The 20,463-nt window shown below is 41.1% G+C and overlaps 1 protein-coding gene across 4 annotated transcripts in view; it reads right to left on the reverse strand.

Annotated features, from left to right (window-relative positions):
- Window positions 1-20,463, reverse strand: part of Mpi (mannose phosphate isomerase) — a 169,035-nt gene that overhangs the window by 33,492 nt on the left and 115,080 nt on the right. For all 4 annotated transcript variants that reach the window (XM_068370558.1, XM_068370559.1, XM_068370561.1 and 1 more), the window contains exon 6: window positions 7,334-7,501. In XM_068370558.1, the coding sequence (XP_068226659.1) occupies window positions 7,334-7,501 (168 nt within the window). The remainder of the gene's footprint in view (window positions 1-7,333; window positions 7,502-20,463) is intronic.

Here is a 20,463-nt window from a genome sequence, read left to right on the forward strand (position 1 = left end):
ATGAATAAAAATACCTTTTTTTTCCGATTTTACTTGAAAAATATTAATTGCTATGAATAATGGTAATGAAAGTGTAGAAATATTGCCCAGATGTAATCTTTAGCTTTGTTTTTTTTACAATACTTATATTTTTTTATTTTTTTTAAATTTAAAAATTCTACAAAATTTCAAATAACTTTACAAATTAAATTCCTCAGACTGAATTATTGCATTTTTATTTCTCTTTCCGATGATGTCTCTGGATTTGAAATATCTTTGTAAATAACAGAGAAAAGTAGTTTGAATGTCAATAACTATGAAGCCGAGATATCGGTCCGGAAATTTTTGCAATAAGAATACGAAGAAACATCACAATATCACCATTAAATACTATTTCCATTGTCAATGATAATTAGAAAAATTCTCAATTACTTTAAAAATAACTAAACTTACTTACTATATAACTTTCTCTAATAATTACTGCAAACATGGCCCAAGTCACCCCCCCCCACCACATCCCAAGGGAGTTACTACTCACTCAAGGTGAGGGTATCAGTGGGTGCCACCTCCCACTTTATTGCTTAGTACAGTCTTACAAGGGGTATCTTTTCCCTATACTTACATAGGATTCTTCTTTTACTTTTAGCCATAAGGATACCACTACATTTCACTAGCACTATAAATAGCAGGAAAAAAGTGACCACACCAAGAGTGAAACACTCAACAATTCTTTTCACTAGTGGTTTCTGGTATTCACTGAGACACAGAGAGAGTGTTGAGCTGCCATACAAACTAATTATAGTGTGATATTTTTTCGTATTCTATAAGAATAGCGTACTTATCATAGGTTACCATAAGTTTGAGAACATGGTGTCGCGTTACTATGATGACTCGTGTAGTGCCATATACCTCTAGCACAAAAACGGCAATAACTCGGTTAATTATGGCAGAATTAGTATGATACTTTCTCACGAGACTCTTTAGTTGTGGTGCAGTTCACTGCCAAAGATTAAAATTTTTTGATATCCCAAAGTATATCCATGAAAATTAACGCAGGACGACACCCTTAAGATAATACTTAGCAAAATCTGACTTGGTAAGCCATTGAACTGCTATTAAAACTCTTCAAAGAAAGATTGATTGACAGATTGACTGATTGAAAATTTTCTGGCATCCTGACATCTACGGTCATTGATGCAGATATACTTTGCTATACATAAAGAAAAGGAAATTCACTTTAAAACAATAGAAGTAAATATATCCTCATAAAAGTTGAATAGCTTTCAGAAGACATGCTTCAGAAATAAATCTAAAAATACCTCTAGCATGGTACGGTATATCAAGTCCAAGAATCTTGGAAAGGATGAACCTGCCATCCTCACCTCGAGCCTCAAACAGATATCTATTTCTTAAGGTGATAAAAATGGGGCATTTGGTCAACAAGTGCCTCACTGTCAAGAGTACCAAATAGTCATTGCAATATGGCTGGTGTTACCCAGTCATCAGAAACTTGTGTGTTAAGTGAGTATAATCAATGCAGAGACGACAGGGTAGTCTTCCACTTTCGGGCATTATGCTATGCCTTTAAGAAGATATAATGTATGTTATTTCTCTCATCTTATTTCCATCTAAAATATCCCAATGCTGTTGCAAATAATTATAACACAAATTCTTAATGACACTGTAACACATCATTACAGAAAATGGGATAGCTTCTTGGTAGCAATTCAGCTGCAGCATTCTTTGCCAGTATATCTGCCTTCTCATTCCCAGACAAATATGCGTGCCAGAACCTGACAAAATCAAACCATTATACTTCTAAGGCCAATAATAAGCCACTCTAACATCTTTAAAACTTAATGGTTCCTAGAATTGAAAACTTCTAAAGCTTGTAGGACACTTCTTGCATCACTAAAAAGGGAAAAATGGCCTTCCTCTTTTAATGCTATTTTTTCAATAGCAATTAGTGCTATGCCATATAGTTTGGTCATATATATATATGTTAGAGGATGTATACCTCTACTATTAAAAGCATTATTTTACTGTATACTCCAAATCCAACGTTAGAGTCAGATTTGGAGCCAACACTATGTATAAAAGTCAATTCCTTGTGTTCTGCAACATGTTCCACAAAGAAAGTCCTGGCTTTCAAGTCAGCCATATTCTTTTCAATACCAATAAAATATTTATAGCAAGATATCTTTGGTAATTTCCAGGCGGGGTTGATGATATCTTAAATGGATGTACCTTAATTCTAGCTATATCAAGATTGTGAACCAATTGTTTTACCCAAACCCATATGGTTGACGAGATTTTGGGTGCAGCACAAAATATTTACAATGCCTTACAAGGTTTGTTGTCTGATACACTAAGTATTAGGTAGTCTTAGCAACTTAACCAATACCAAACAATAGAACACTTTCAGTGAAGGTCTAAAAGTAATTTTTCAGCGTCAACAAGGAGTCTTGGGATAAGCAAGGTTCTAAAGGCTCCTGTGGCCAATCTGATACCAGGATGGTGTATAGAATCCAAAATTTTTAATCGGCTTATGGTGGCTGAGGAGTATATTTCACACCTATTGCTAATTTTTGAAAAAATTAAAGCCTTGTATAAATTTAAGAGTTTTGCGGTCTGCCCCATGATGTATGGGACAAAGATTTTAAAAGGTTCAGAGCATTAATACATTTTACTTTTAAGGCTTTCAAGTGAGGAATCCATGTCAGCCTGTAATCAAATATTAATCATAAAAATCTAGCTTCACTTACACATGGGATCCGTTGATATTTGATGTTCATATCTGGGTCTAGATGTACTCCCCGAATACGACAGAAATTTGACAACACCAGTTTGACTTATCAATAACTAATATCCATTCATATCAGCCCACTGAATAATTTTGTCAATTGAAAGTTTTATTTTCCTCTCAACCATTGCCATTGTAGCTCCAGTAAATGATATGGAGAGATCATTTGCAAACAATTTCAAGAGAATATCTTAAGCAATGACGGAGGATACCCAATAAATGGCTTAATGCAAATCGTGTTAAGCAGGGTTTACACGGCCGAACAGCTCGCCGAGCCCGGTTGTCGAACCTACTTGTAGAACGGCTCGAAGAGCTTTCAGACAGTACATCGAACCTCAGTGTGCCTCGTGCTAAAACAACGTCAACATGTCTCTCGACCAGGACGATTTGATAGCCATTGCTTTAGCAGTGGCACTAAGAAGGAAAAAAAAAAGATCAAAAGAGAGAAATTTTCATATATCAACTTGCTTGTTTCTTTAAAATTAGAGCCTGATGACTGGCGCAATTATTTGCGTATGGATGAAGACACGTACATTGATCTACCGAATCGTGTCAGCCCTTTCATTACTATGAGGAAGGCCATAACTCCACATGAAAGACTGAGTGTCCGCTATTCCTTTGTTTCAGGCTACTTTATTGGAATAGTCTTGATTTAACTTTCCATAAAGCTGGATGAGCCCGATATGTATGTATGAAATCAAAGTACGACTTCCTTCTCCTTCTTGCTTTCATTAATGGCAGCCATTATTCATTTCTTTGATGATGTTTCCTCTAGCAGGTTTGAATAACAACTGAGGTTCGATGCTCGACACCCGTTCACACGTTCACACCGCTCGTCAAACAATGTAGCTCCGCCCACAAAAGTCAAGATGAGCCTGACTTTCATCGAGCCGCTCGACGAGCGCGCTCGACAACCAAATAGCCCGTTTACACGCTCGAACATCAATTCAAACACAGGGTTGTCGAGCCAGGCTCGACGAGCTGCTCGCCCGTGTAAACCCCGCTTTACACTTAGTACACTACCTTGGGGAACTCTATCCTGACATTTTATTATTATCATTATTATTATTAACATTATTATTATTATTATTACTAGCTAGGCTACAACCCTACATGGAAAAAGCAAGAAGTTATCAGCCCAAAGGCTCCAACAGAGAAAAATAGCCCAGTGAGGAAAGGAAACAAAAAAATAATTAACGATATATGAAGTAATGAACAATTAAAATTCAATATTCTAAAAACATTAACATTAAAACAGATACTTCATATATAAACTATAAAAAGACTTATGTCAACCTGTTCAACATAAAACATTTGCTGAAAATTTGAACTTTTGAAGTTCTACTGATTCAACAACCCAATTAGGAAGAGCATACCACAACTTGGTCACAACTTCTAGAGTACTGTGTAGTATTATTTCCTTTATGACAGAGTTTCACCTCCTTTAACTAGAAAAATCTATGTGAAACAAATGCTTCAATGAACAATTGTATCTATCCTCTCAATCCCATATTATGAATTGTTTTAAGTATGCCAAATCTCCATGCAGTATCATATGCTTCTTCAATAGAAATCCAAAAAAATGTTACATTGTGTTGTTTTGAAGCAAAGGCTTCACAAATAGAGAACTTAAGTCGTACCGATAAATTAGTCGAGTGCATTTTTCTAAATACACGCAGGATCGGAGATAAAATACATTTCTTCTCCAAATACCACATCAATCTTACATTTGGTCGAAAGTTTGCTGCTAGAAACTTATCCTTACCAGGTTTTAAAAAGGCAAAAATAATGGCTAGTTCCCACACATTTTGATAACTGTGATCATGCCATATTCTGTTAATAATGCTTAAAACAAATAACTTAGTATTTACAGGTACATGCTTTAATCATTACATATGGAATTCCATGGGTCCAGGGGCTGTATCATCGTACGTAAGTGGCACAATGACCGAGTCAAAACTGGATATCAAATCATCCAAGAAAGGTAAAGTAATTGATTACTTTTATACAAGTTAACACGTCTCTGTTAAAGTGGGTCGAAGAGCTAAAAGTGAATCTAAATCGCCAACCTTTTTCTGAACCAGAGACAATAATTACTTTAATCTGTCCATCACAAAGTTAAAGATTTGAGGAGTGTAAGCTGTCTTGGAAGTAGCCACTTTCAGAGATTTGGTAGAATAAAAAGCTTCCAAACTACCTTAATAAATTAATTTGGGTATTTTGCAGCAATAAGGTTAGGTAAAAATTGATAAAGTAATACTTCCTCACTTTCATAGTTTATCTGCTTTTTCTTCATCCTCCTGTACCACAGGCTGAGCAGAGGGAAAATAAGCAGATCTCTCAGGTTAGTTTTCTCAGTTTGTTTACCATTGAAAAAGGGGTTGCTACTCGTGTGCAAAGAGGACTTGCTTTGGCTGTAGATGTACTAGCACGTTCATTCACCATGCTAACATTAATTTATGATGAGCAAGTGGCTGAGCTTGTAAGCAAATGGAGTACTACTATACAGTACTCTGTTGTCTAAAACATGATGAAAACAATCAATTTTAGTTGAATCTTCATTCACCTATTAAAAGAATCACAAAAATATGCCATGCATTCACATGAGTTATATGAGACTGATTAGAAGAGCTTACTTTAGCAAGTGAAGGTATATTAGGATCCAGATTACCCACTCCATCTTCTGCCTCACAATCTAGTATTGATACAGAGCAACTAGGATTGTGGTATTTCAAAGGTTTAGCAGTAAAAGAAACTGAAGTTCTTAAATATATAGAGGTTCTGTAAGAAGATTTCAAATTAGTAATGCACGATGTACTTTCAGAACCCTTACTGAAAGAAACACTATTAACATTAGATTGAATTTGAGAAGTTAGGTTAGGTTTGGCAATATGGTGGGAAGGACCATAATTACCATTTCTAAGGGAGGGTTCACTGGACTTCTGAATTTTAGCAAAGGAAGCACATAATGTCAAAAACTTGTGAAGTTCATCACTATTAAAAGATCGCTGAACTTGTGTATTGTCCAAAGGTTGAGACTTGCAACTAGTATCATGTCATCATTCCCATTAAACTGTACAGTAATCAACTACCTGGGTCTTCCCTGACTTTTCCCCAGAACTAACAGTAAGTTTCCCTTGGTACTTAAAACTATTAACTTGATCCATAACCATTGAAACATTTTCGAAGAAAATATACCATGAAACAAACACATCTTCATAATGATTATTTAAATCACAATATTGCCCGACACGATACACTAACGGAATACGGATCCTGATTTCGCAGAAACATTCCCGTGCATATTCCAAGCAGTAATTGCAAACAAAACCAAGGGCAGACATCTTAATGAGCAGTATGTAAATAATCTGGAGAACGTGTAATCACTGCCGATATGACAGAGAAACAGAGGAGACAAAGAGTATCTGGCGAAGAAGTTATGGGCTTCTTACAACTTACCACTAGGCTTCATTCCTTTGTTGAGGGCATATTTTTATTGAAGGGAAAGAAAATAGGAAAAATTTAAGGGTAAGTGCAAAATAAACAGCTTCTGGAGAAGAAGCAACATGAACATCAGGGGAGTTCCATAGAAATAACTTCGTACAGTCCTCACTGTAATTGTATGTGACTGAAGAGTGCTATGTGCAATTTGTGTGAATGAATAAAAAGTCGATTAAATTTCAAGAAATAGAAAGATTTATACAAAAGGATAAAGCTTAACAATGAAATGGTTATACTCAACACTAGTTTCTTGCTTATACTATATGTATGCAAACTTTTTTTCATAAGACCTAAACGTACATGCAATTTGTTTTAAATCAACTTTTGAATAAGAACTACTAATCAATGAAGGCATTCTTAGATTATTTTTCACCATAAAAAGATATTAAAATTAATATCCCTGCAATAATATTCTGGTAATTAACAACCAAATATAGGCCTGAGCAGAGCTTCAAAAACATGCCCATTAATCTCAATATTTTGAGCTCCTTGTGCAGGGGATCTTATGCTAATTCCCCAATGATATTAAATAAGCATACACTAGATTTATAATATTTTGTTGTAACATGAATTATTTAAAGTATATAATTATCCAAAATATTGTTTAAATCATAACTTTACACAGTATATTAAAAAAAAACAATCCTTCTTCCATCAATTTCCTTCTATCAAGCAATGTGTTGTACATTTACTATAATCTAGTTACGAAAAACCTGCTTACGATTAGCACTAATATCTATAATTACACATAGTTTCTTTATAATTGATGGTTGACAGTTATGTCACTACACTGATGTTACTAAGTAACTCCCAGGAAGTCTCTTCCTGGGAGTTATAAACATTGCTTATCGACTAGTGCATCCCTCTATCATCTCCAAAGTCAGTTTCACACTGTAAAATAATGAAAACTAATAATTGTATTTGTAATTAATAATAAATTTTCTATAGAAAATGATAATCTGGGATTTGAAAATATGGTAACAGTTAAATTTCTTTTGTAGCTAAACTACAACATACTACCTTTCAAATAAACCTAAGTTAATCACATACCTCCATAGAGATAAGCATGTATAACGTTGGGACCTAGGAACATTGCTTCCCCTGGCTGGAGAGTGAAACAGTTTAGCAAGTAAATAGAAAAGCAACCGACATCTCCAGGGTACTTTTCATGCAGAGTCAGAAACAAGTCTCGTAAAAGTTCAGCCCCTTTGGTAGAATCTGAAAAAAATGGAATGGAATGAATTAATACAGGAATTTCCCAATATTCATTACACAATACATTTTGCAAGTGCAGTTTGGCTGACAAACTCAAAATCAGAGACTAGTATAGGGTTTGTATGACTAGTCCTCCCACAATGATAAGTGAGAACTACAGTAATCCTACACTAAATGACCAACAGGACTGCTATCTTGAAACTGTCAATCTTTATTTGTACCCACTATTGTGGAGACGAGGGAACGATTCAATGAATGCCGGGTAAGTATTGAAATAATAATTCTTATCATAAACATTGTTTAATTCAATGTCTTACCCAACACTCACTGTGCTAATTACCAGGAAAACAATAAGGATATTCAGAGAAAGCCACTCTGCAATAACATATAAACATCAATAAAATTTCATAAGTCACAAGAGGTGGTGCCCGTTTATTATAGTGATCCCTAGGGCTAGTTAGTTAGCTGTGGGTTAGTCGGTATCAGGGCCATTAACCTGATAGTAAGTCTGTGTGCTATACCAGGCCGCAGCTTATTAACCATACCAATGTAAGGTAGCAAATGCTACCTGTGAGAGTTCTCTCTACCATGTAACACTTTGTGCAAGAAATCTAGCACCTAAAAAACAGCAGCATTAAGTGAAGATGGGAAATGGACTCTGCTATGGCAACCCAGATCACTGTGAGGTGCCTATGCATGACACAAACTGAAACCACAGGGATGAAAGAGCTCTCAGTACTACATAAAATCTCCTTGCATACTCTTAGCAAAGCCTATTGGCATTAGTTGTTACCTTGGAGAGATGCAAATTTGCCGCTGTCATGGCACAGGGACCGTGAAGGAAACTTTGCAAAAGGAGATACTCTCCCACTTCATAATTACTCGTTAATGTATCAGAACCTGCTTGAGGAGCTGAAATAATTTTGAACCCACAGAAACATGACCTACTTAAACAAGTAAAAAATAAGATAATCATTGAGAAGCAAAAATTGGCCCAGACACACTAAATTCTGATGTCATAACATCCAAATTCTAGTATGGGCTACTGATTCATGCTAGCCTAACATCATGAGTGAGTTTCACTCTGTGGGCAACCTCAATGAGACTTAAAACCCATTAAAAATCCTCTTCAGATGCATGCACACCCTATTTTTATTGTTCAGCATCAAAATGAAATGTGTCAATTCAACATGGACAAGGAAAATTTCTTTAAAAATTATAATTTTGGAAGTAATTTGTATTTTTCCTAGCTATACAACCCTGAGCTCTTTAATATGGATATAGATGTTAGCAGAAGCTGGCAAACGGCTGTAAAATTTTCACAAGGTATCTACAACCATGAGACTTTCCTTGGTTCCATTTGCTTTTGTTCAATCTCCATCAACTGACTGCTCCTTTTTTGAAGCAGATAACTATAGTGTGCAAACAATAGTTCATCCAAAAGAAATCACTATGCATAAACCTTCCAAGAAAACTGAATGCAAGTGAAGAAACGTATAAAAGGAACATGATTCCGAATGGAATAGATCTCATGCCATGCATAATGCTAGGCGATTGCATTACCACTGTACAGTACTATTGTGTTCTATTGTTTCTATACAGGATACAGTAGTGTCTTACACAAACACACATGAATTCTCGTTTCTTTCTCTAAGACAGCAGCAAATGCTTCTCTAAGACAGCAGCAAATGCACGAAAATAATCATGCATTCATGAAAGGAAAAGTTACAAATCTAAAGCAATTTGAATTTCATCCACACAACTAAATTCCAAAACCCAGACTAAAAAATTTTGGAACCTTTACAAGCTACCTCAGGATTTTTTCTAACTGCTTCATGAACACTAGAGACCTAGTCAGACAATCATTGGCTCAAAGAGCAACTGTGATCCAGGTTTACTGCGAGCTTGGATCAAGCTGCAATTCTGAAATGTCTCACAAGACTGGATTGCAAAGGTTGAGAGATTGCTTGTTTCAAGCCAAATTCTTAGATGAAAAAATACATTTTTATCTTTTGCGCTGCGATCTGGATTTACTGCTACTCCTGGCAATGAGACACCAAGCGACTGCCTATTGCTTGTTTCAAGCATTACTCTCAGAAAAGTTTTCCTCTTTAGTGCCGATATCCAAGCTAGCCAAGCTCGTGTGGGGGAGACAGATCGTTTGCTTCAAGCAAACTCTCGAATGAAAGCCTTGGCGGTGTGATCCAGGCTCGCTAGAGCTTGAATAAAATCATGAGGTATTAAGAGATTGCTTGTATTAAGCAACCTCTCCGGTGAAAGGAAGTAGTTTCATAAAAAAAAATCTGCCGAATTCTTTGACTATGAAGCTTTCCTTTTCTCACTGCCGAGTACAGTATGAACACTAGGAAGGGATGTCTCTTTGTCGGAATATCAGGTACAATCATCTTCCTTTCTTGTGGAATGCTGAAGAGGAGAAGGTGGGGAGCACTTCTTCAAAACCCTAGACTTCCGATCTATTGAGGAATCAGGTGACGAATAGCCAACCATTAGTAAAATATGCCTATGAGCATAGCTATGTTTTGTTCTATCTAAAGAATGATCCTATCTGAATCTCTGAAGCTGGAACTAGTGAACATGGCATACTCACTAAAGCTGCATCTGTAAATGATGATCTTGGCAATCATGATCCTGAGAATCTTTCCTCATAAGGAGCAAGAGAAAAGTCTTTCTCCTTGACTATAGTCAAGGAGAAAGACTCATGGAGAACCGACGTGTGAAGTAGCATGTGGAGAATTACCATGTGACGGATGTGTTGAGTAGAGACTTAGCATGTGAAGATTTAGAGCATGAAAATCTAGGGCACAGGAACTATCTTTGGGAGACCTGGTGCGTGAGTCTTGTGCATGACAATGTGGTACTCTGAACGTAAAGTTCTCTTTTGGAGAGGCAGATTGTGTTCATCCCTTGCATGTGAAGATCTGGCTCATGGGGAGACTTCACACAATTTCCTAGAACCCTCAGCCAAATTCTTCCAATGCAGCAACTGTGTACACTTAGCCAATGGTGTATGTGTGAGATTGATTGATTGAAAGTTTTCCGGCATCCTGACATCTAAGGTCATTGACGCCGATAGCATTTATTATATATGAAAAATAAAGGAGAATTCAATTAAAACCATAAAAGATACGAAGTCATTACAATAATTAAATAGTTCTTAGAAGACCTGCTCCTGAAATAAATCTAAAAATTCTGCTCACATAGTAGGACACATCATGTCCAAGAATCTTGGCAAGGATGAACCTGCCATCCTCACCTCGAGCCTCAAACAGATATCAATTTCTTAAGTTAGTAAAATTAGGGCATTCGGTCAACAATTGTCTCACTGTTAAAGGTACTAAACAGTCCTCGCAATATGGTTGGGGTTGGCCCTTCAGCAGAAACTTGTGTGTCAACCGTGTGTGACCAATACGGAGACGACAAAGAGTCGTCTCCCATTTTCGGGGTATCATGTTATACCTCCAAGGTGATAAGATATTTGTTACTTCCCTCATTTTATTGTCATTTAGACTATCCCAGTGCTGTTGCCATTTATTACAAACCAATTTCTTGATGTAAAGTAGGAAATCATTACAGGGAATGGGATACCTCCTTGGTAGCACACCTACATGTGCTGGAACCCAACAAAATCGAACTGTTATACCTCTCCGTCCAATAATAAAAAGCCATTCTAAAATCTTTAAAACTAGAGGGTTACTAGAATTAAAAACTTCTAAAGCTTGACGAACACTCCTTGCATCACTAAAAATTGTAAAATTACCCTCCTTTTCCAACACTATTTTCCCAATAGCGGTTAGTATGCCATACAGTTTGGCAGTAAATATGGAAGTAGTTAGAGGAAGTGCACCTCTACAATTAAAAGCATTACTATGCACTCCAAATCCAACACCAGCATCAGATTTGGAGCCATCAGTATATATAAAACTCAATCCACTATATTCTGCAACATGTTCCATAAAAAGAGACCTGGATTCTAAGTCAGTCTTATTCCTCTTAACTCCAATAAAGTACTGTAATTACAAAAAGATACGTCAGGTAATTTCCATGGAGGCGTTGATGATACCTTGAATGGAAGCACCTAAATTCTAATTATATCCAGATTGTTTAATAATTGTTTCATGCGAAACCCAAAAGGTTGAGGAGATTTTGGGTGCAACTCAAAGTATTTTGAGTGCCTTACAAGGCTTGCAGTCTGAAAGGCTGAAGAATTAGGGAGTCTTTGCAATCTAAACCAATACCGAATAATAGAGGACATTCAGTAAAGGTCTAGAGGCAACTCTCCAGCATCAACAAAGACACTTGTGATAGGTGAGGTTCTAAAGGCTCCTGTGGACAATCTAATACTAGCATGATGTATAGAATCTAATATTTTTAACCGGCTTGGGGTGGGCGAGGAGTATATTTCGCATCCATAACTAATTTTGGAAAAAATCAAGGCCTTGTATAATTTTAAAATAGTATTGCAGTCTGCCCCCCCCCCCCCCTTGATGTATGGGACAATACTTTTAAAACATTCATAGCTTCAAGACATTTAGCTTTTAATGCTTTTAAGTGAGAAACCCATGTAAGCCTACAATCAAATATCAACCCTAAAAATTTAGCTTCAGTTGCACATGGGATCCGTTGACCTTTGATGTATATATCTGGGTCTGGATGTACTCCCCAGATACGACAGAAATGGACAATTGTAGTTTTACTTGTCGAGAACTTAAATCCATTCATATCGGCCCAATGGATAATTTTATTAAGAGAGAGTTGTATTTTTCTCTCAACCATTGCCATTCTAGCTCCAGCAAATGATATGGAGAGATCATCCACAAATAATGTTGCGAGAACATCTCAGGGAATGACTGAGGATATCCCATCAATTGCTAGTGCAAAAAAGGTTACAATCAGCACACTCCCCTGAGGAACTCCTCCTTCCTGGCATTTACTCTGTGATAGAGCTTCCCCAACTCTCACTTGGAAAACTCTATGTGAAAGAAATGACTGAATAAATAGAGGTAGCTCTCCTCTTAATCCAAACTCATGGATTCTTTTAAGTACACCGTATCTCCATGTGGTATCATATGCCTTTTCAAGATAAAAAAAAGACTGTCCCATGGTGTTGTTTGGAAGCAACCGCTTCACAAATGGAGGACTCAAGTCGTATCAGTACATCAGTCGTTTAGTGCATTTTTCTGAATCCACATTGAATTGGTGATAAAATACCCTTCTTTTCAAGGTACCACATGAGTCTTACTGTACATTGACCATCTTCTCCATGATTTTGCACAAACAAGATGTTAATGCAATTGGCCTATAATTTGCTGCTAAAAACTTGTCCTTACCGGGTTTTAAAAAGGCTAAAATAATGGCTAGTTCCCAAACACTTGGATAACTATGATCATGCCATATTCTATTAAAAATGCTTAAAATAAATAGCTTTGTATTAAAAGGTACGTGTTTAATCATTGCATATGGAATTCCATCAGGTCCAGGGGCTGTATCGTTACACGTACCAAGAGCAGAATCAAATTCTCTTTCAGTAAAAGGAGAATTGTATGACTCTTGCTTTCTTGTTGCGAAGTTTAAAACTTTCTTTTCTTCAATGCTCCTATACTGGTGACCATGAGCTGCTTCACACTTGCACAATACATTTGAAAAATGGTCAGCCAGGGCATTGCTAACTTCGGTTGCTCCAGTCATATACTGGCCATTTACCTTTAACACTGGTGGTGGGTTTGGGGTGAATTTGCCTGCTATCTTTATGACTTTCCTCCACACAGATGATGTTGGTGTTCTACTGTTAATGGAGGAAACAAATGACATCCAAGACTGGCGCCTAGCTTCTTTCATGGAACGACGAAACTGTGCTCTACATTTCTTGTATATGACTAAATTCTCCTCAGTACGGTGCATGCGCAATCGAGTTAGAGACTTTCTTGTGGCTCTGTGCAGGGCAGTTAGTTCTGATGACCACCAAGGGACTGGTCGTCGTCTGAATATCCCTGTTGTTTTGGGAATGGAATTCACTCCTGCTGTGTGAAGAGTTCCATTAAGTAAGTCAATGGCATCATCAACACTTTCAAACTGTTCTGCATTTCCTTCAATTTCACTTAACTCCCGAAATCTATTCCAGTCCGCCTTATCAAGATTCCATCGAGGCGATCTCTGTAAAGGTGGACCATTGTTGGTGTTTATAATGATTGGTGCATGATCACTAGTATGCCAATCATCTAATGTTCTCCAATTAAAATTGAGAAGACAGTTAGAGCTTGCAACTGATAGGTCAATGCAGGACAAGGTACCTGTCTGAACATGAAAATGTGTGGGCTCTCCTGTATTAAGGAGCCCGACATCTTCATTCTCCAAAATTGATGATATATTACCACTTGCATTTGCCAAAACATCACCCCATTAAGGATGTCTACTATTAAGATCTCTAAGTAAGAGAAAAGGTTGTGGGAGTTGTTTAAACACCTCTACTATATTATCATATGAGATGTTATCATTTGGAGGCAAGTAAAGAGAACATAGTGTATTTTCTCCCTATATCAATCTGTACAACCACTGCCTGCAGAGGGGTACAGATAGACAAAGATATTTGGGGAACATCTCGACGAACGTATATAAGACTTCCCCCATGGCTCCCTGCTCGTTGATCATATGGTGTATAGCTAACATACTCTCGAGGACAAGGAGTATTAGCATCGAGCTTGCTTTCTTGTAGACATACTGTTATAGGGGAGTGCTCATATATGAGGAGCTTAAGTTGTTCATATTTCACCCTTAAACCCTGGCAATTCCACTGCAGAATGGAGGAAAAAACTATGGTTTGTTTTTTTGAAGACACCTTAGATGAAGTCTTCCCATTGGCAATATTTGATCTAACAATACTTCCCGGTGGCATCTCTAGAGAGGATCTTGATATAGTGGGTTTTGTGTTCCACTTTTTCTTTGTGTCCTTTTGATCTAATGGTTGAGGAGGATGGTGGACCTCAACTGAAATTTCTGATTGGTTCAACTTACCTTCTAGTTGATCAGAAACGTCAGCAGACAAGTTATCATATTTATTTGAAGTCGTGACTTTAATGTTTCTTATGGTAGGAGGCGAGAGAGATGGAGGTCTCTCTCTTTTTCGATTAAAAGGTTGTGATCTGTCAGGTTTTTGCACCTTCCCCACTACAGGTTCACCAGGTAAATTGGTTTCAAGTGGAACCTCCATCAGATCAGGCAAGGACACGGCCTGTGAGAGGTTTGTACTATTTAGAATCGGAGTAGTTGGCTTTTGATTAATTTTCAGATCTTTAAGTATCCGTTTTGATTTTTCTACAATTTCTGGATATAGATTTTCGATGGGACTTTCAACCTCTTTAACTGCTTTCATTAGTTTCTTTATCTTAGAAGTAGAGATATAATTTTCGTCTGTGTGGTCTGGCAAATTTTTCCGCAGAACCATTGAAAAAGGTTGCTCTGGTCTTATCTGCTTTTCTAGAGCTCTTTTACGAGCCTCTTTAAAAGTAACCCTTTCCATGGTCCTAATGGCCTGAATTTCTTTTACAAAAATAAATTTAACACAGCTTTTAGATGTAGATCGGTGTGCTTCCCCACAATGTATGCAATTAGGGCTTTCTATGCATACTCCATGACTACTTTTTCCACAGTTGGCACAAACAGCTGGCTTATTGTTTAGTCTTTCCTTACATTTCTGGCTTAAATGGCCATACATTTGGCAATGATAACATCGCAATGGTGAAGGGATATATGGTTTTACCTTCGAAGATAGCCAACCAGCTTTTATAACATTTGGTAATCTGCATTAGTCAAATGTTATAATTAAAGTAGCAAGAGGAATACATTGTTCTCCAACTCTCTTTCTCATTCTGACTACTTTAACTACTCCTTGATTTTTCAGTTCATCCTCAATTTCTTTTTTCTCTATATCCAGCAATTCTGGAGCATATATCAAACCTCTACTCTGGTTGAAAGTAGGGTGCGAAATGACAAATTCGAAGATAATTTGTATTTTTCCTAACCATACAAACCTTAGCTATTTACAAAGGGTTACCTTTTAGCGCAGCTGAAATGGCGAGCCATTAGAATTTAACGAGGGTGTATTATCCCCGCGCAAGATAGCGGGGGGGGGGGGGGGGGGAGGGGTAGGAGAGTGGTAGCTAGCTACCCCTCCCCTCCCTCACACACAGATGAATGCTCACTTTCACTTAGAGGTAGGACTTGACTTGGGGGACAGGGCTGGCGGGCAAATATGTGTAAATAGCTAAGGTTTGTATGGTTAGGAAAAATACAAATTATCTTCGAATTTGTCATTTGTTCCGTAACCGAAATACAAACCACGCTATTTACAAAGGGTGACTTACCCCTTAGGTAGGGTGGAAAGTCCCCAGCCATACTGGCTTTGGCTTTACCCGGGGACTCAGAATCCGAGTGAGTCGCACTCGAGAAAAGGAGTCCCTGCACCTCACAAGTTCCTTGCTCCGCAAGGAACCATGTGGCCTACGTAAGCTTGTGTGTGAAGGAAGAAGTGTGACCCGTCCTAGGCAGTTGACCTGGAGTTCCAGAAGGAACTCTGGGTTAGGACGTTCCCAATACCACCTCGTCAGGGTATGGGGGACGCGACAGTATTGACTCAATACTCGGAACACAAGGAAGCATGGTTTACCTGCAGAGGTTCGAGGTCAGCTATGCAGAGACCAGGATGCTGCTTTCCCGTAGAGGGGATGATGAAGAAAGAAGTAAGGGCCAGACATACTTCTTTCGTTCATGCAGACTAAAACCTGATAACAATGCCCTCAACCTTCTGCTACCTGTCCAAAAAGGAGCCTGAGGTTAGACCAGCTGTTGTGTAGCCACTACAGAGCGATAGAAAACGTATCGAGACTCCTGTGGGTCACGCCCTGCAGGAAGCGGGCTGCGAAGGTCATTAGACGCTTCCAGACTCCAGCTTGTAGCACCTGCGTCACAGAGTAGTATTACTCGAAGGCGAGGGACGTTGTGATGTATCCAACATCGTGCTGTAGGGCGACGTGACGGGGGAGGGTCTGGAGACAGGTCGAGATGAATGTCCTTGAGTCCGGGCTGAAGAGGTATACTGGTGACTCTCCCCCATGTCCTCCTTGTGCTCCCAAATCGGCTGTAACTGAGGACAAACTGCAGCTGTTCCCAGCGCTAACCTCTCGATTCCTTTACTGGCAAGAAAGAGAAGGTCTTGGGACATCAGATACAGAATGGAGACTCGAAATCTTGAATGAATCGGACCGAAGGGCCGGGACCCCCAGATTCTGAGTCTAGCCAACAACTCAGGAGCGAGCCTGAATGTTGCCTTCCCCTCTTCCTTAGAAAGGGGGGAGTCGTAAGAGACCAAGAAGATTGCTTACACACTGGCCGTGGCCAGAGTGAGCAGGAGACCCAAGGCGGAATACAATCCGAGGCCTGTCGTAAAGGGTCTTGAGAAGATCTCTTAAAGGACTAAAAGTCCGAGCCATGCTCCAAGTTGGAGGTCTTCCTCCGACTAGGGCAGGGACGATCGTACCTTCGCATGAGCGAGGATAGATCCAGCGGGCAGGAAAAAGTTATTCCTTTAAGCCTGAAGGTCCGGGAAAGGCTGAGCGACAGGCTTCATTGCCGAGAGCGAAAAGGAGTTTCCTCCCGCCAAAAGGCAATAAGACCGTTATTGCTGGAGAAGAGGCCTCAAGGGAAGAGGTATATCTCCCACGGCACCAACCACTTTAGACTCTTCACTTTGCCTGGGAGACCCCTGTGGATGACTATCGCAGATGACGCAACCTCCGTACCGCGACTGTAGCGGGTTGTCTCTTCTTGAGGAGGAGGCGTAGTGTCTCCAGGCATGAAGCCGAAGCGACGCCACGGTTCGGGAGAGATGTCGCAGTGTGGTTGCATGAGTAGTCTGCGCCATGGGAGAAGCTCTCCCGGGAGTTCCGTCAGGGGAAGCAGAGGGTCCAGAAACCGTTCTGCGCATAGTCCCAGTGGAGCTCTCCCATTGAAAGGTTGACAGACAACCTGGTCTTGTTGAGACCCATTGTCCACAGACAAAAAGGAGGGAAGACGCAGGCGTCGAAGTTGTCCCACCATCACCGGAATACATCTTGCCAGAGTCTCGGGGTCTGAGACTGGGGGGAAGAATAGCGGAAGCTTGAGGTTCCAACCTGTCGCGATCAGGTCCCCCAGACCAGTACTTGCTGGTTACCCAAGGTCAAAGACCCCCAGGTACACTCTCTCTACGAGGCTCTGCTCGGATAGTCTGAGAGAACATTCCCCTGCCTGGAATGAGAGAGCCGATGGTGGTATTGAGAGAATCTCAACCATCCCGGTATCTCTACTGCAAGATGTGAAGGTGTGAAAATGCGTCCCCTGCTGGTTAGAATACGCCAGAATCATGAAGTCGACGCGCACGGGGCGACTCGGCAGGAGCTGTAGGGTCTGTAGAGGGGCCAGACTAAGGCCCCTAAGCCTGTATGATGGAGAGGTATCCTTCAGGTCTTGACCATAGGCCTGGACCGGAACATGCCCCCCCCCTTTCCTTTGACGAGTCCGAGAACAGCATCAAGAATGTGGGGAAAGGACGAGAATATCCACTACCATCAAGAGGCTCCATAGGTCAACAACCATTGCAGGTCTAATAGTTCCGCTGGTCCCAGAGGGGCCAGGAAGTCCGGTTAAACATTGCCTGAAGCCACCGGAACTTGGATCGCCCCACATGGAACTTATCCTGAGGCGACCGTTCGGACTATAGACGGGTCAATGAGGAAAGAAGAACTAGGAAATGTTCCAAGGTAGGGCTGAAAGCTCTGCTTGACTGAGAACAGGTACTGCGACTTTCCTCAGTCTTGCCACAGTCAACCGAAAGGAAGGCTCGGAGGATGTGGTAACAGAATCTGGCGTCCCCAGGTGGTCACCCATCCAAGTACAGACGTTGTTTAACCTCGCTGGACGGACGAGAAGCGGGGTTTCCAACGTGGTAAGGCCGTTGACTCAATATCATGGTCAGATACTCCAGATGTTGAGGCAGAGGAAGAGAAGGCTCCAAGCAAAATACCATGAGCCCGCACTCATGGTAAGCATCCGGAAGCTTGTCCCGGCGCTGAAGAAAGTCAAACCCGAGCCTACCGGAGTTGACCAGCCCTCCAAACAGCAGAGGAGGCGGAAGCCTGCACCTGAGCGGCCAAGAGGAAGGCAGGGAGAGTTCTCTGCGGAAACAAACCTGCTATGCCACGGCGGGATAGCCACACTGCATCATAAGCAGGAATACTTGCAGTCTAGGCTGAATTCGACGAGCACCCTGGAAGATGGATGGAATGGAAACTGAAAGTACCCGTCTTCCGATCCAGGGTTTAAGGAGTCCTGTCGCCTCGTTACCAGTCTGATCGATTCTGCTGGTCTACGCTGGCCGAAGTTTGTTCGACAAACTTGATCAGGGCTGAGAGGTCGACTACAGACATCCCCTCTCAGATCCTTCCTTACAAGAAAGGATCGACTGAGGAGGCCGGGGGTGAAGCCGTCGACGATCCTAAGGAAGACCTTCGCCTAAGGTATGGATCATTCTGCCCAACCGGGCAACTCTGTTGACGCTATGGCATAGAGGTTCAGAGACACTGAATTCGCTGACAGAGACGGCAGGCTCGATATCCTTGGCTGATCACAGAGATTGTGCGGGACTGGGCATCGGGAAGCTGTCATTCGGATGAGTAACCTTAAGCATCCTCCCAGCGAAAAACCTGCAATCCTAGAGTTCGTGAACTCCTTTTAGGACTATGCCCCCCCGGGGGAGTCTCCCGTGCCATCTGTTCCTGACAGGAGGAAACTGCAATTGGACACCTTGTCCCAGTTGTCGTAGACGATAACTTAGGCCGACGTGGTTGAAAGAAAAGGGCGCTGGAGCCCTGCAGAGTCTGGAAGAAAGCGCCTTGGAGGAATGAAAACGGAAGTCGATTTCCTCCGCACAGCCGCTGTCTAAATCTCTGTCCTTGGGCACAAACAAACTCTTCTCAAGGATGGAAGGGTGTCTGAGGTCGTCGACCTCCACAGATGAGACACCCGAAGGAAGCCCTCAGTCAGCGCGTCCAGATGGTACAACATCGAGCTTGTCCGCAAGTTAGATACTTAACGACGAAAGGCCAAGGTGCCTGAGCTCGAGAGAAGGAAAGTACCCATGATCTTCCAGTAGCTTCCTTGAACCAAACCTCGGGCCGTAACCGAGGAGGGAAAGAACCTGGTAAGCTCCCAGAGGAAGGGGTAAGCAGTCACCCCCTGTTCGATGGAAAAATCTCGAACGGAAAGCCCCCCCGCCAAAGATCCTTCCAGGGAATGACGGGGAAGGGCTAACCCAGGTTCAGGAAAGAGGAGTTGCTCAGATCTCCCTTAAGTTTCTCCTATTCTTGCAAGTGCCATGCTCTGCGTTTACGGGGTAAGGCCGTGTTCTGGAAATACGCTCCAGAAGAACTCGCCAGGCTGGCCATGCTGCGAAAACCCCATTGGGAATCGTGGTCGCAATCGCCCTGGAGCTCGCGCGACGGTAATTCAAAGATTTTCGCGTGGGCGAATGTGGAAGTGCCCATGCGCGGTAACGCAAACGAAGGTGAGCGAAGGAGCGCAGAAGGAGGGCGAGAGCTGGTGGTCGGCGAGCGATAACCCATAGACGAGCAATGGATACTGCAAAAAATAAGCCGACGTTTGTGCAAAGAAACACTGTAGGTTCGCGCGACGGAACACCATCCGTCCGTGCGATGGAAAACCGTTGGTTCGCGCGTGGGTGAACATTGGAGAGCATGGGCGCGGACGCGCATGAGCGTAGACGTGCAGGCACGTGGGCGAATGGTCGCGCGGGCGCACAGGCGAGCAGTCGCACGGGCGAGCGGTCGCGCGGTCGCGCGGGCGAGCGGTTGCGCGGGCGAGCGGTCGCTCGGGCGAACGGTCGCGCAGGCGAATGG

The sequence above is a fragment of the Palaemon carinicauda genome, chromosome 3 (genome assembly GCF_036898095.1).
Source record: "Palaemon carinicauda isolate YSFRI2023 chromosome 3, ASM3689809v2, whole genome shotgun sequence".
Classification (NCBI taxonomy): Eukaryota; Metazoa; Arthropoda; class Malacostraca; order Decapoda; family Palaemonidae; genus Palaemon; species Palaemon carinicauda.